The 14,407-nt window shown below is 44.2% G+C and overlaps 1 protein-coding gene across 2 annotated transcripts in view; it reads right to left on the bottom strand.

Moving 5' to 3' along the window:
• CSNK2A1 (casein kinase 2 alpha 1) overlaps nt 1–14,407 on the bottom strand; it is a 47,976-nt gene that overhangs the window by 18,810 nt on the left and 14,759 nt on the right. For both annotated transcript variants that reach the window (XM_081196540.1, XM_081196541.1), the window contains 2 exons: nt 3,879–4,089; nt 3,223–3,334 (listed from right to left, as the gene is read on the bottom strand). In XM_081196540.1, coding sequence (XP_081052666.1) covers nt 3,223–3,334; nt 3,879–3,979 — 213 coding nt within the window. In that variant the 5' untranslated portion in view covers nt 3,980–4,089. The remainder of the gene's footprint in view (nt 1–3,222; nt 3,335–3,878; nt 4,090–14,407) is intronic.

Genomic DNA, 14,407 nt, shown 5'->3' with positions numbered 1-14,407 from the left:
AGTGCGGGGAAAGAATCCCACTGCAGCTTTGAAAGTACTGCTGCACCTGGTTTTTATTATTAGATCTTTTTAATTTTACAAAGAACAATCTAGCTTTGAGTTCCTACCCAATTTTCATTTTAAACTGCTGACTGCAACTTGGAAGCCTGTGTCGCACCTGAAAATGTGGGTTAAAGTGTGTGTGTGTGTGTGTGTGTGTGTGTGTGTGTTTATCTTATGCACACACACCATGGATTCCTATACCAGGCCAGATGAATACTTCAATCAGCTCCTAGCATCTGATCCGAATGGAATGAATGAGGCAAGCCAGGAAGTTCACAAGCAGCATAAGATGACCATCTCATTCAACACCAGGAAGTTCAGTGTTGAGATTACCGTCATTTCCACCTCCCACAGCTGGTAGCCCTAAATAAGGGCTTTCAAGTATTTGCCCAACGCTTTCTGAATGGCCCAGCAGCCATTGCAACATCGCATGAACCTATATACTAAGCTGGGCAGCATGTGAAGAAGAAATGCCACCTTTAATTTCAATGGCTGGGCCACAAAGACCCACGTCTTAGGGGATCTGGGCTTGTTTCTCTCAAAACTGCAGAACACGCACACACACCTGTTGCATGACAAAACACTTCTTAAATGAAGGGGAAACTGAAAAACAGTTGGAATATTGCGTGGAAGGCTGAGGTTATGAAGAAAAACATGCTAAGCCCCAAGCCCTTGAGAACATCGAAAGAGACTCTTTGGATCTTGGTGAATAAGACTTAATTGCTATCCTCCAACTCGTAATTAACAAACCGTGTAATAAATACTCAGGAGCCCAAATAGTTCAAGGCTTCCCAGACTGATGCCCTCCAGATGTTTTGGACAGGAACTCCCATTAGCCCCAGCCAGCGCAGCCGCTGGGTTTGGAGTCCCAAACATCTGGAAAGTTTGGAGTTCACTGAAAGCTTGCATGAAGCTTTCTGCATAAGAACATGGGATACTGACCTGCCTGCCCTGTTTGCTCATTTCTAGCTCTTCTCTGTCCTTCCCACTAAAACAGGTCACCTCAGCCACTCACAAGATATTGCATGTAAACCATAAGTGCTTGTAGCGGCTTGGCCGACCAAGTGGTGAACGTCAAACCTCTTGCCGAGGCAGCTGTCGTGTCTGGGGGAAGCTAAGCCAGGCCACCTGTTTCACCATCTGCCTTAACCTTGGTCAAAGCCTAAGCTTCATCAGAGATACGCAAGGCGACTTTATTCCATTCTTGTGCTAACCCATCATTGTGGTTACTGGCTGCCTGCACTCAGGGATGCCCAGGCTTGAGCACACAGACCCCAAATTTGCTGCTTGAAATGTTTTGCAATTTTAGGCCTGTGTGCCTATTTTGAGTCTGTTTGCACTACCTACTCCAATTTTATTGATCAAGCTCACACAAATAGGAATATAAACTGTCAGCAATCTAAAAGGAGATTTCCTGCTCTGCTTTATCCTAAAGTTTCACATGCATCTCCTCAAGGTTTAAATCTGTTGCTTTTTATCCCATTCTCAGCACACACAGTGAGTAGCATCTCCCCCTCCCCACTCCTTCGCAGTCATTTAGCATGCACACAAACACGCCACCTTCCAGGTGGAACCCTAGAAAGCACTTGAAACCTACAAGCAGGGAGAGGAATTTTAGGATTCAGCTGCACCGCAGGCGATGTTGTGCCGTTTGCCAAATTATGTTTCAAGCAGCTTTCAGATCATGTCTAAAACTTCTCTGAGAGGCTGGAAACCAACAACTGTAGGGAAATTCCAGTCTGAAGTTGCAAGCGAAGTTCTACTAGCCAAAGAGAACAATGGCTACAGAAAGCCAACATCTGCCGCTAAGAAAGCCACTCAAAACCAGATGGTGAGCATTTGCAGAGGACGAGTAAGGCCAGGGCATCATTAACATTCAGCAAGCTCATTACTGCCTCTACTTTAGAGAAAGCTGGGCTTTATGCAAGCAGCTCTAAACGGCCATTTGGTGTCAACCTAAGGAGCGGAGACTTTAACAACTTGTTATTCCCCAAAGGGAGATAGAGGGGTTTTCAACTACTGTTGAAAATACTAGAGTGTTGTTGTATTTTCAGTCTCATTGAAACATTTGCTTTGCCAGAAGCCCATCTGCTGCTTATGTTCTCTCAACTATTCTGAGCATTTTTGGAACATTGTCCAAATTAGTTCCAACTTCCCCCTATTTCCCTTAAATCTCTCAAAACCACCCACTTAGTTTTGAAAGCCTGCACCCCTATGCACGGGAGTATTTCATTCCTTTCCCCCATGCCTTCTCAAATTAGGCTATTCTAATTCTTGTTGGCTTGTATGTTGTAGTGTTTCATGCTCTATATTACGTGTATATTCTTAATTCTGTATGCCTTTCATATATCCTATAAATGTAGAGCAGCTTTAAAATCTTATAAATTGGGCAAGGGGGTTTTCACTTCACTTCAATTTATTTATTAAATTTATATACCACCCTTCATCTGAGGATCACAGGCTGGTTTACAGTATAAAATCACATCAGTCATTCCACCATATACCCAGAGTACATCCACATGACACTTACAGAAAATGCTGGGGAATATGGGGCTGCTAATGGCGACCCACACTAATGTGTCAGGGCAGAGGCCAGTCATTAGAGTACCACCCCACCCATCACAAGACAACATTTAGAAACCTGCCCTTAACAGTCAAATGACTCAAGGTCTTGCAAACTGGCTGTAACACGTCCCTCAAAAATATGAACTCTACGTCCTTTACAAGTGGCTACCCATTATCATGTGGGACGTGGGTGGCACTGTGGGATAAACCACAGAGACTAGGGCTTGCCGATCAGAAGGTCGGTGGTTCGAATCCCCGTGACGGGGTGAGCTCCCATTGCTCAGTCCCTGCTCCTGCCAACCTAGCAGTTCGAAAGCACGTCAAAGTGCAAGTTGATAAATATGTACCACTCCAGCGGGAAGGTAAACGGCATTTCCGTGCGCTGCTCTGGTTCACCAGAAGCGGCTTAGTCATGCTGGCCACATGACCCGGAAGCTGTACACCGGCTCCCTCGGCCAGTAAAGCGAGATGAGCGCCGCAACCCCAGAGTTGGTCATTACTGGACCTAATGGTCAGGGGTCCCTTTACCCTTACCCATTATCAAGAACCAATTGGACATAATGCACAAAAATATTTATCCTTGCAGCAGCAGCCACCAAAGCATTAGAGGCTCACCTTCAGGATTTTAACAACTACTTTTTCATTATTTGTGATGTTGATGGCTTCAAAGACTTCACTGTATTTGCCCCGGCCCAATTTCCGGACTAGTTGGTAGTCATCTTGGTTACTGTAAAGACAAAGCCAACAAAATCCATTATGCACCACTCCAAAATCACTATTTCAAAACGTGTCGCCAGATTATTCACAAAGGTGGACACATTAGAGAATGTTTCTGCAGTCTCCATACAGATTGATGGTGCAAGAATAATAAAATGCTATTTTAACAACAAAGCGACTTGGAACAGAGTCACAGCACTGGCCAGCCTAGACCAGTACCAGCTGCTCAACAATTCTCCAAAGTCTCAGGCAGATGTTCATCTCCAATTATTCTTTTAACAGAAATGCCAGGAACTTAATGTGATAAGTTTGTACCCCACCACTGAGCAACAGACTCTCCTTTGAAGAGCTAAGTAGCCCCTCTCTCTACAGATTTATTTTTCCCCCTAACAAGAGAATTCCCAGGTTCTCCTCCCCACAACAAAATGTGGGGAATAGCCCAATGTTACATCTACTGAAACAAACAGCACTTTGCAAATACAGAAGGAACCAGGGCCAATCCCCCAAACCCAACATGGGCCGTACACGGCCAGTAAACTAATGTGGGCACTTACCCCCATTCAACAACGTGCGACTCGTAATCCCAGTATTCTCGTGGTCTGTGTGTATTTACATCTGTGTAGACTCTGGCCCTGCTTGGCACAGGTCCCGACATTGTGGGCAGATTGGCAGGCCGAGCTAGCTTAAGGATCTGGTGTTCACGCCGCTTCCAATTTCAGTGCAAATCGTGGTGGTGGGCCTCAGGCAGAACTCAGAATTTTCCAACTGTGGACACAAAGCGAACTATTGTTAAAATGAGGCAACACATTGAGACGGTTAATAAGGTAGTTTGCACGGATCCCTGGGGTGGGGTGGGGTGGGGTGGAGAATGGCACGGCTGCTTCTCCCAGGCGCGAATTCGGTCCAAATGCCAAGTAACACTTTAACTGGTTGGCAGCAAGCATCTCAACTGCTTCTCCTTTCCAGGGTGAGATCAATGCTATCACTAGTGATGTGAGGTGAGAATATTCTCCGGAGAACATTCTCGAGAATGAGAATATTCTCTGCTAGAAAATTCTCCGGAGAATATTCTCCGCAAACTGTAAATTCTAATGTAAGAACCAGTTTTACAACCCACATTAAAAAATCTAGTAAACAATAAGTCAAGCTGTGATATTGCCACTGTAAGTAATGAATAATGTTGCTGGGGTTTTGTTTTTTTTATCCAGCTACATTACTGGGTATTGTGTCATTCACCACTGGCAGTTCTGAAATGTTAGCTACAGAAAACATTTTTTTTTAAGCTTTAAAAATGCTATTCATTTAATTTGATGAACACTTGAATTCGTATGTATTTCAACTATATGTAATAGCCTTTTTTCTATTTTTGTGTAACCTTATTCTAAGCAATTCTATACCCTTGGCCATACAGTGTTATTGTTTTTACAAAAATCGCTTTAATGCTTTACACACTTTAAAGTACCTAGGCCTATACAATTATGTGTAACAGCACATGAGGTGCCTTTGATTTAAACAGTTGATGTTTCTATATGTTTATTTAGTGCCAGTAACTGGTTTTTACAGTGCCATTCAATGGTACAAGATGCCACTTACCAGAGGTTGACATACTGAAATATAATATCATATAATGATAATAAATTTAGTGTTAATGGCTTCTTTTTTATATGTATGCATATAATTTTGTTTATCAAGCTGTGTTTTAGTCACCAAAACAGTTATTCAGTGTCAGAGCTATTAGAAGAACAAGATAGCCTATTACTGAATTTACTTGTTTCAAACCTTAACATGCCAATTGTATTTTTTGACTTGTCCTATAACATGTACATGTTCTAATGGAAGAATAAAATACGATTTAGGTGAGCCTAATGCCAACTCTTCATATTGTATCTGGATAGAAGCATGGTCTAGAGCAGGGGTCGGCAAGGTTTACCCGCCATGGGCTGGATCACTCCCACAGAGACCGTCTGTGGGCCGGACTGGCGCAGCGTGATGCCGGAAATTGCTTCTGCGCATGCCCAGATGCCGAAAATCGTGGCTGTGCAGAAGCGATTTTTGGTGTCTGGACATGCGCAGACGCGATTTCCAGTATCTGCGCGTGCACAGATGCAATTTCCGTCCCACTCAGTGAGTCCCCGTGCCATGCCAGTTTAATGCAAGGCGAGGGGGACTCGCTGAGCAGGCGGCTCGGTTCAGGGGCAGATTGTGGGCCGGTAAAGCAGTCTTTATGGGCCGCACGTTGCCGACCCCTGGTCTAGAGAGTCATACCTAAAAACAACACCCTAAAACAATGCGATTATAATACATACGTTGCTCACAGACATGACACACTTCCATGGAAGCCTTGCAATAAGCATTTCCTGAATGTCCAAGCCTTCCTTCCACAACAACTATTTCTGGCATTCAAATCGGTTTTCTAGAGGTAGCGGATCATTCTACATGGACATCGGTCGGCTGGCGATTTACATGTTCACTGTGTCTGGGGCATTTCATACAAACGCTGCTTTTCATGTTTCCCCAAACACACAAAAGTATCCCTCCCAAGAGAGGCAAAGGAGTTTCCGCGTGTTCAGCACGGTGCAGCAGCCCTGAATCTCTTACCATTAAGATTCACTGGATGCCCTGGGATCCAGAAATATGTGTGAGAGAAAAGCTTCTCCCTTGTTCACTTTCTGCACATCAAGCATTAATTGTATACAACTCTAGCATGTCCCCCTTATCTCCCCCCCCCAAACTAAATAGCTCCAAACAAGAAGAAGAAGAGTTTGGATTTGATATCCCGCCTTTCACTCCCCTTCAGGAGTCTCAAAGCGGCTAACAATCTCCTTTTTCCCTTCCTCCCCCACAACAAACACTCTGTGAGGTGAGTGAGGCTGAGAGACTTCAGAGAAGTGTGACTGGCCCAAGGTCACCCAGCAGCTGCATGTGGAGGAGCGGAGATGCGAACCCGGTTCCCCAGATTACGTGACTACCGCTCTTAACCACTACACCACACTGGCTCTCAAACAAGGGAGTTGTTTCAGCCATGTGATCACTGGGCTGCCATTTTCTTAGTTCTACAATATCCTTCTAGTAGCAACCAGAACTATACAGAGTATTCAAAATGTTGGTGCCCCACAGATTTGCATAAACCTTCTTCAGTGCTGGCAATTTTATTTTCGATTCCTTTCCTGGTGATTCCTAGCATGGAATTGCCTTTTTCAAAACTGGGTCAGCCTCTTAAACTGAATAATGTGCCATGACCTTAGCATCCCTCTTCTGGTGTGCCATCACCAATCCCTCCCCCAAATGTTAGCATATTGAGATGGGTACTCTACTAATGATCCACATCCTGGTAGAGGGGATTAGAAGCAGTAGCATGTGGTCTTCTCTTTCTATGGTACAGGCGAAATTACTTTGCTCGGTTCTTCCCAAAGAGAAGGGAGGCCACTTTGCACTGGGATCTGTAGACACTTAAAAGCAGCAAGAATTCGTATTGTGTCCTTCGCTTTGCAGCATCTCCAAAGCACAGCATGGCTCAAGCATGAATGTGCTCGAAAGCGAAAGGACGACAGCTGCTGCAACAGTGGTCACGAATCCTGGTGCACAGAGGGAAGATGACCCCAATCCTGCTCAAAGACCTCTGGAACTCAGGAAAGCAGAAGGGCTGTTCACTCTCCCGTCTAGACAAAAGCAAGTTTCCCCTCTGAGATTGCTACAACACACAACAAACTCAGGAGAGGGGATCTCGCACATCATGCTTTCATCAGGCAGCCAGTTGTGAGCACATAACTCATAGTCACCAAAGGAAGCTTGGTGGCTAGCTTTTCAAACCTACGCATTCGTTTCAATGGATTCAAAGGCAGCCCTTGCCATTAAAAAAAATCTACCCCCGGGTTTCTTAGGGTAAAGATCCACTTCTGAAACAAACACACAAGGGGTTGCAGTGTAAGTCTTGTGAAAGCTTCAGGCAATTCCTAGACTCAAGGTCTTAACTCCAGAAATTGTCACATGAAATTATTGTGGGTTTTTTATTATTTAACTTTATATACCATCCTTCATCCTTTTCCCAGTAGTGATGTATGGAAGTGAGAGCTGGACCATAAAGAAGGCTGATCGCAGAAGAATTGATGCTTTTGAATTATGGTGCTGGAGGAGACTCTTGAGAGTCCCATGGACTGCAAGAAGATCAAACCTATCCATTCTTAAGGAAATCAGCCCTGAGTGCTCACTGGAAGGACAGATCGTGAAGCTGAGGCTCCAATACTTTGGCCACCTCATAAGAAGAGAAGACTCCCTGGAAAAGACCCTGATGTTGGGGAAAATGGAGGGCACAAGGAGAAGGGGCGACAGAGGACGAGATGGCTGGATAGTGTTCTTGAAGCTACCAGCATGAGTTTGACCAAACTGAGGGGGGCAGTAGAAGACAGAAATTCCTGGCGTGCTCTGGTCCAGGGGGTCACAAAGAGTCGGACACGACTAAACGACTAAACGACTAAACGACAACAACCATCCTTCATCCAGAAATCCCAGGGCAGTTTACAATATAAAAACCTAAAAATATCGCACCATAATATCCAACAAAAACAATACCCAGATATACCTGACAGACTTGCTGGAAGGGGTGGGGAGAGGAGAGTCCTTTTCCAGCTATGAACACTCAAAAGATTTCACTATCAGAGAAGAATTCTAAAGCTCCATCCATATTGGCTCTATCTACAAAGGGGAAAGAATGTTGGTCTGTGGAAGACAGTGGGTGAATCACGCTACTGAAAGAAACGAAAGCTCTACCGTGGAATCTTTTTCGTCATGTCATGTGGCTGAAAGCAGACATATGGTACACAAGCAAAGATGTTTGCGGAGCATTCCTTCCTTTGTATCTCCCAGCGATGGCAACCACCCAAGTATAACACTCCCTACCCCATGAGAGGATAAAGACACGCATTTAGCCACTAGCACAGGCATATGGAGACAGCGTGTGATTCTGCAAAGGTTTGACCCCACATGATCACAGGGAACGTTCCCCTTTTAAGCTGAGGGGTGGTATCCTCTTCTTGCATGGTCCTTATGAGAGTTAATGTAGCATAATGGCAATGGGACTGAGAGCCAAACTACACATTATGTGAAATGAGCATTTGCATGGTGTGGTTTTTTCTTCTTCAAAAAACGACAATTGCAGCTTCCCGCCAGGGGAAAATAGCCACTTTAGAGAACGGGTGATTTTAATTTTCCCCCTCACACCTGTGGTCCTGATTTGTGTTAAGAGACCACCGTGGCAATTTTTCAAAAGGCACATACATACAAATACACATTTAATGTATCATTTGGCTCTGAACTACAAATCTGAAGTATGGAACCCCTAACTGCCCTTCGAAGTTGTAAATATAGCATCACACTAGGTTTGCTACACGTGATCTGAACCTCCCACTTCTCCATTGCAATTACAATATTAAGAGCCACACTCCACACAAACAGCAACAACTTCTCTAATTGCTGATGCAATCTAAATCAAGAAATGCGTAATAGCAGCATTTATACGCTTTTCATCATTCAGTGTGCCTCATGTGCATTATATTGTCATTCTGATAGCAACACAGCAAGTTGGGTCAGTTTTAGGGTGGTTGCGGATGGGAGATATTGCTGCCTGGAAGGATCTGAGCACCGTTCATCTCCAAAGTTCTCCCCTGGTTCAGATCGTAATTCATTCCAGCACTCTGAACTTGGCAAAAGCAGGAACATACAGTAATGCTGAGAGATGCATTCCCTGCCCCCCAAGGGCGCCCTGTTTGTTAGTTTGGATAACAGACTCCCTGGACAGCACACGTCTCAGGGCTCCTTCGCAATGTTCAAGATGCCAAGGAGGGAGAGCAACCTCACTCCAGCGAGACTCCCTGCCAGTGTCAGGTTAACTGGTGTTCCCCTGGAGGTAATGTGTTTGTTTTGATTTTCTGCCCTTTATCTCCTTCCTTCCTTCTTTCTTTCTTTCTTTCTTTCTTTCTTTCTTTCTTTCTTTCTTTCTCTCTCTCTCTCTCTCTCTCTCAAAGGCTGAGGGCAATTTGATCCCAAACCAACCCTGCGGACAAACATCTGCTATTTACTCTAGCAAAACAAACAGGCCAAACTCGATTAAAAGTTTAACAAATTCCCAGCTCCAGAAGCAACATGGCCTGGGCACCCAATTAAGGCCAATAAATTGGAAAATGTTTCTCCTTGCCAAAAGTGAGAGAGTCGCGGTCACCGTTTAAATCTGCAACGATGATAACTAACTGGGCACAGAAAATAGCACCCTAAACTCATTCCTCGATATAATTTTGTAAGTTTTAAGCTGCATATGGATTTACAAACCGACACAAGTACCTTGAAGGATGCTTGTTGGCATTGTTCTTCTTTCAGGACTGGTGTTACATACTTGTATGAGGCCACTCTTGACTACAGCCTAGCTACAGAGTTCTGCGCTAGCTGAGGTTTCCAAGCCAGTTTCACAGGCAGCCCCACGTAAAGCGCATTACAACAATCCAATTCAAGGCAGTGTTAGAAACTCAGATATATACTATAAGCTAGGCACCAAATGGCTCCTTAAACCAAGGTTACAGTCGCCAAAACAAAATACCTAGTTGCCATTTTGGTGCCAGACGGCTCGAAGATCGTATTTTTCAACACAACTTTTTGCTTCCTCAAATTCATTCTGATGGTGCAGATAAAATATAACGGCTAGAATTCTACAGGATGTGTTGCTAATGTGTGAAAACAGTCAAGATCCAGGGTCCCCAGGCGCACACCTCCAAATGGCGGAGACGTTAGGTACCATCCTGGCACCTGGGCACCTTCGCTTGGTCGCAAGTGGCCGATAAGTCAGGTGCAAAATGTGCCTGGCGAATTTTGAACGCCGATTCCAGGTTACCAGTGCTTGGACCACAGCGGCAAAGCTCTTCTTGCTCAGGAATATTTGCAGCCGGTAAAAGAAATTTTTAGTAGCAGAAGCCTCTTAAGCCTCCAAGGTGAGTGCTGGTTTTAGGAGCACTACCAGACTATACACCTGTTCTTTAATAGTGAGTGCAATCCCCCAAGCCCCAGAATAAGCAATTTACTCAGTTCTCAGCTGGGAACTACTCATGTATTTATTTGTTCCATAATAATTATGCACCGCTCTATTGCAAAACAAGCAAACGAACAAACCACCTCAAAGTGGTTTACAAAAACACACACACAAGAAAATCAAGAAACACGACAGCCATACTTTAAAACATACAAAAGTTAAAATACTGAAACAGATAAATATTGCCTCAACTTTCTAAGCATCTGGGTAGACTTGTCTAAACATGAATGTTTCCAGCAGGCGCTGAAAAAAGTACAGTGAAGGCCCCTGCCCGATATCAATAGGCAGAGAGTTCCAAAGTGCAGGTGCTGCCACACTGAACTGTCGAGTTCTTGCAGATGCAGAATGGTAGATTGGCCAATTCGGCCAATCAGTGTGGTCATCCAGAGGACCTGTATCTTATCAGAATTAATTCAACTTATTGGCCCTCATCCAGCCCACCACTGTATCTGGAAAACACTGGCCTGCAAGCGCTCCAGTTGGAGAACAGCCTTTACCAAAGGTGTCATGGACTTTGAAGACACTCGAACTTAGAACGCAAGGGAGAAACGTGCTAAGAGGAAGGCATGCTTGGTGAATCCACACTGTGATCAACTCCTGCCCGGAAACCAATGTCCCAACTGTGGAAGGATGTGTGGATCCAGAACTGGCCTCCACAGTCACTTACAGACTCATTGTTAAGACCATGTTCATTGAAGACAATCTTACTCAGCTACGAGTGATCCCCAAAGAAGAAGAAGAATATCCAGGCATCTGTCCAGGACTTGCAAAATTTCAGCAAACACTGTTGGGTAAGGGCCCTGCCTCTGTTTTTTGACTTGATGTAGTCCAGAGTAGTAATTATTGTCCTCTACGCACAATACAAGGGTAACCTAGATTGTTATGGAGCTGCATTTGCACCATCCTTTGAAGACAGCACAAGAGCTAAGAAACACCTGCAGAGCATCTCTTGCCAGCAAGGAAAACATCTGGATGACTCAGCAGCTCTACAGAACATGGAATCTTTGCTATCTCTCTGAATTAATTGCTCTACCAGTACAACTGTACTCATATATGTTAATTTCTGCTCTCCATCCCAATCCTTGCTAGCAAGAGTGGAAAGCGAAGGGGGTGGTTGTATCATCAGAACAGGGCCTGGATCTTAGAACTGAGTTGGGGGGGGGCGGAGAGACCACTATGTAATTTCCCATCTAATATTTTGCCAAGCCCAATTCCAAGTCAGGCCAAATGGAGTTTGCAATCACTAATTATCACCAGCCTTGGGAGAGGCCACCACCTATTTCTCCAGAATCACTGAGCTCATCTGCAGTCATGTACTCTCTTTGTATTAGCAGCAGACTCTACCAAAAGCTTGGAAATTTGTTCAGCACTCAGATAATAAATATTTATGACCAAACATGAACATTTATTTCCCGTTTAATGGGGGAAACGCTGCTCTGCTTACTAACTACTTGTTTCTACAAGAACCTGGGCATTTCGGCCGGCCGGCAAATTGCCTTGCTCTGCTTCTGTAAATAGACAGAGAGGGATGAATAGAAATCCATGTTTTGAAATAAAGGTACAATATACGTGTGTGTGAGCAGCCTGCTTGGAATGTCACATTAAACTGTAGTCTATTAACCCTGCTTTAATGTGAATGAGTAGCAGGTTTCTGCAACTAAAGGCTCTTCGTTCTTCCCCGTTCCTGCTTCAAGGAAACCAGGCACTGTCTGGCTTATCCTGGGCTTATGGTTTGTTCATCACTGTTTAAAGCATGAGCAGAAGCAAAGTGTGTTCTTGGCTTATTGCTTGTTTGGAGGAAACAAACCATAAGCTCAGGTTCGGATCAGACTTGTTACCCACAAGTGTGAGGCAGTGAGGAATAAAGAACCCGCTGTTTCTGCACAAGCACACTGCTCATGCACACTAAACCATAGTTTGTTTTCGCTGGGTGGTACCCCAACTAACACGTTTCATCAGAGTAAGGATTTGAACTTGTGCAACAGAACTTCCTCCCCTGTAAGCCCCCAAAATCTGTTTTGGGGGAAGGAGCAGGTTTTCCAAACCCTCCGGAGCAAAGTGGGGGGGGGGCATTCCATAGTGCATGTAGAAATATTTGGGCTGGTGGAACAAGTTAGTTTGATATTGCCCACTGTGTTTGAATGTGATGTTTGAACCAGGTCCCTCTCTCATTTTGTGCAATTAACCTCTCTAGTTGGATTAGCGATGGGGAACCTCTTTCAGCTTGAAGGACAACATTCAGAGGCTGGGGCCAGAGAAGAAGAAGAGTTTGGATTTGATATCCCGCCTTTCACTCCCCTTCAGGAGTCTCAAAGCGGCTAACATTCTCCTTTCCCTTCCTCCCCCACAACAAACACTCTGTGAGGTGAGTGGGGCTGAGAGACTTCACAGAAGTGTGACTGGCCCAAGGTCACCCAGCAGTTGCATGTGGAGGAGCGGAGACACGAACCCGGTTCCCCAGATTACGTGACTACCGCTCTTAACCACTACACCACACTGGCTCTCAAAGAGGCAAAACTGGGAGGAGCAAAGAAGGCAAATTTTGCCTTTGTACACTGGACCAATTTCGACACATGTATCCTCTCTGCCCTCCATCCGAGGAAGCAAGAGGCAATACCGCAGCTCAAGCACACATTGCAGGTAGATGAAAACACACCAGGAGGATGCAAAACAGGGCCCAGAAGTGGGTGTGGCTAGGGAAGAGTCCAAAGGGTTTAGCAGGGTTTCCCAAACTTAGGCCTCCAGCTGTTATTGGACTACATCTCCCATCATCCCTGACCACTCTTGCTAGCTAGGGATGGTGGGAGCTGTAGTCCAAAAACAGCTGGAGAATCAAGTTTTGGAAACACTGGCTTAGGTCATTGCCCGAAATTAGGCCCTGCAAATCAATTACACTAATATAGCTTGACATAAATCATGGGCATGTGAATGTTATGTTATCCAATAGTAAGCGTGCTGTGCACCATTTTTTAAATTAGTAAAAATATTGTGTGTTATTGAATGATATAGTTAATGCCCTTCTAGGTACAATAAGAATGTTTTAAGGATATTGTGCAATAAATATGTCCTTTTCTTATTGAGCATCTGGAAGTACAAGCTTGACTTAAAACTGTCCTTTATTTAAATCAATCCATTATGTCAGTCAAAGGATGGCTTTGAATAGATGAAGCACAGAAACCTTTTCTGTAAAGAATATAATATGAATAATAATAATAATTTTATTATTTATACCCCGCCCATCTGGCTGGGTTTCCCCAGCCACACTGGGCGGCTTCCAGCATATATCAAAACGTAAGATCAATTCAAAGCAAACCTTGAAAGGCTAATATATTTCAGTTTGGGGCCAATAAAGTCACTACGCAAACAACAAAAGACACAACCCAATCCATGTATTTTCAGATGCTAAAATTTAAATTGTAATGCAACCTGGAAAGAAACTGTTCTGCACACCTTCTCTTAAAAGTTCCCGGGCTGTGTCAAGTTACAGTTGCAAGCAAAACATTTCTAGATCATGACACTCTCCAATCCAGGCCAACTCCATCTGAACTTTGGACCCAATAGCTTCCACTTAAGCAGCTGAAATGAAATGTCACGTTCCGTAAATATTAAAATGGCTGAGAGGCTGAAAAGGTTGTCAAAACCTTCCAGTGCTTGGGAACCCCAATTTTCTGACACCAACACCATTTGGATATTTACTCCAATTCCACTCGGCACTGCTTCTACAGTAATAATAATGACTTCTGAACCAAGAAAAACCAAATTCTATGACCAGTATAAGTTCAGCAATTTTGCAATTGTTTGACTATTTTGCAAAATTTATCCTTATTGCATTATATCCCTCCCCCGCCCCCGCTTTCCTCCAAGCTGCTCATGTCAGGGCACATCTATTACATCATCTTCAAATCCCCCATTTCCTTCCATAAGGGATCAAAGGGCAGCTGACAACATAAAACAATACAGTTTTCATAAAAGCATTTAAAATGCTGACTCAATATTAAAAAAGCAGTAGCT

This window comes from Podarcis bocagei (genome assembly GCF_964188305.1).
Source record: "Podarcis bocagei genome assembly, chromosome: 5".
Classification (NCBI taxonomy): Eukaryota; Metazoa; Chordata; class Lepidosauria; order Squamata; family Lacertidae; genus Podarcis; species Podarcis bocagei.
Note: the sequence above shows the minus strand (reverse complement) of the source record. Positions and strands in the feature narration are given on the sequence as shown.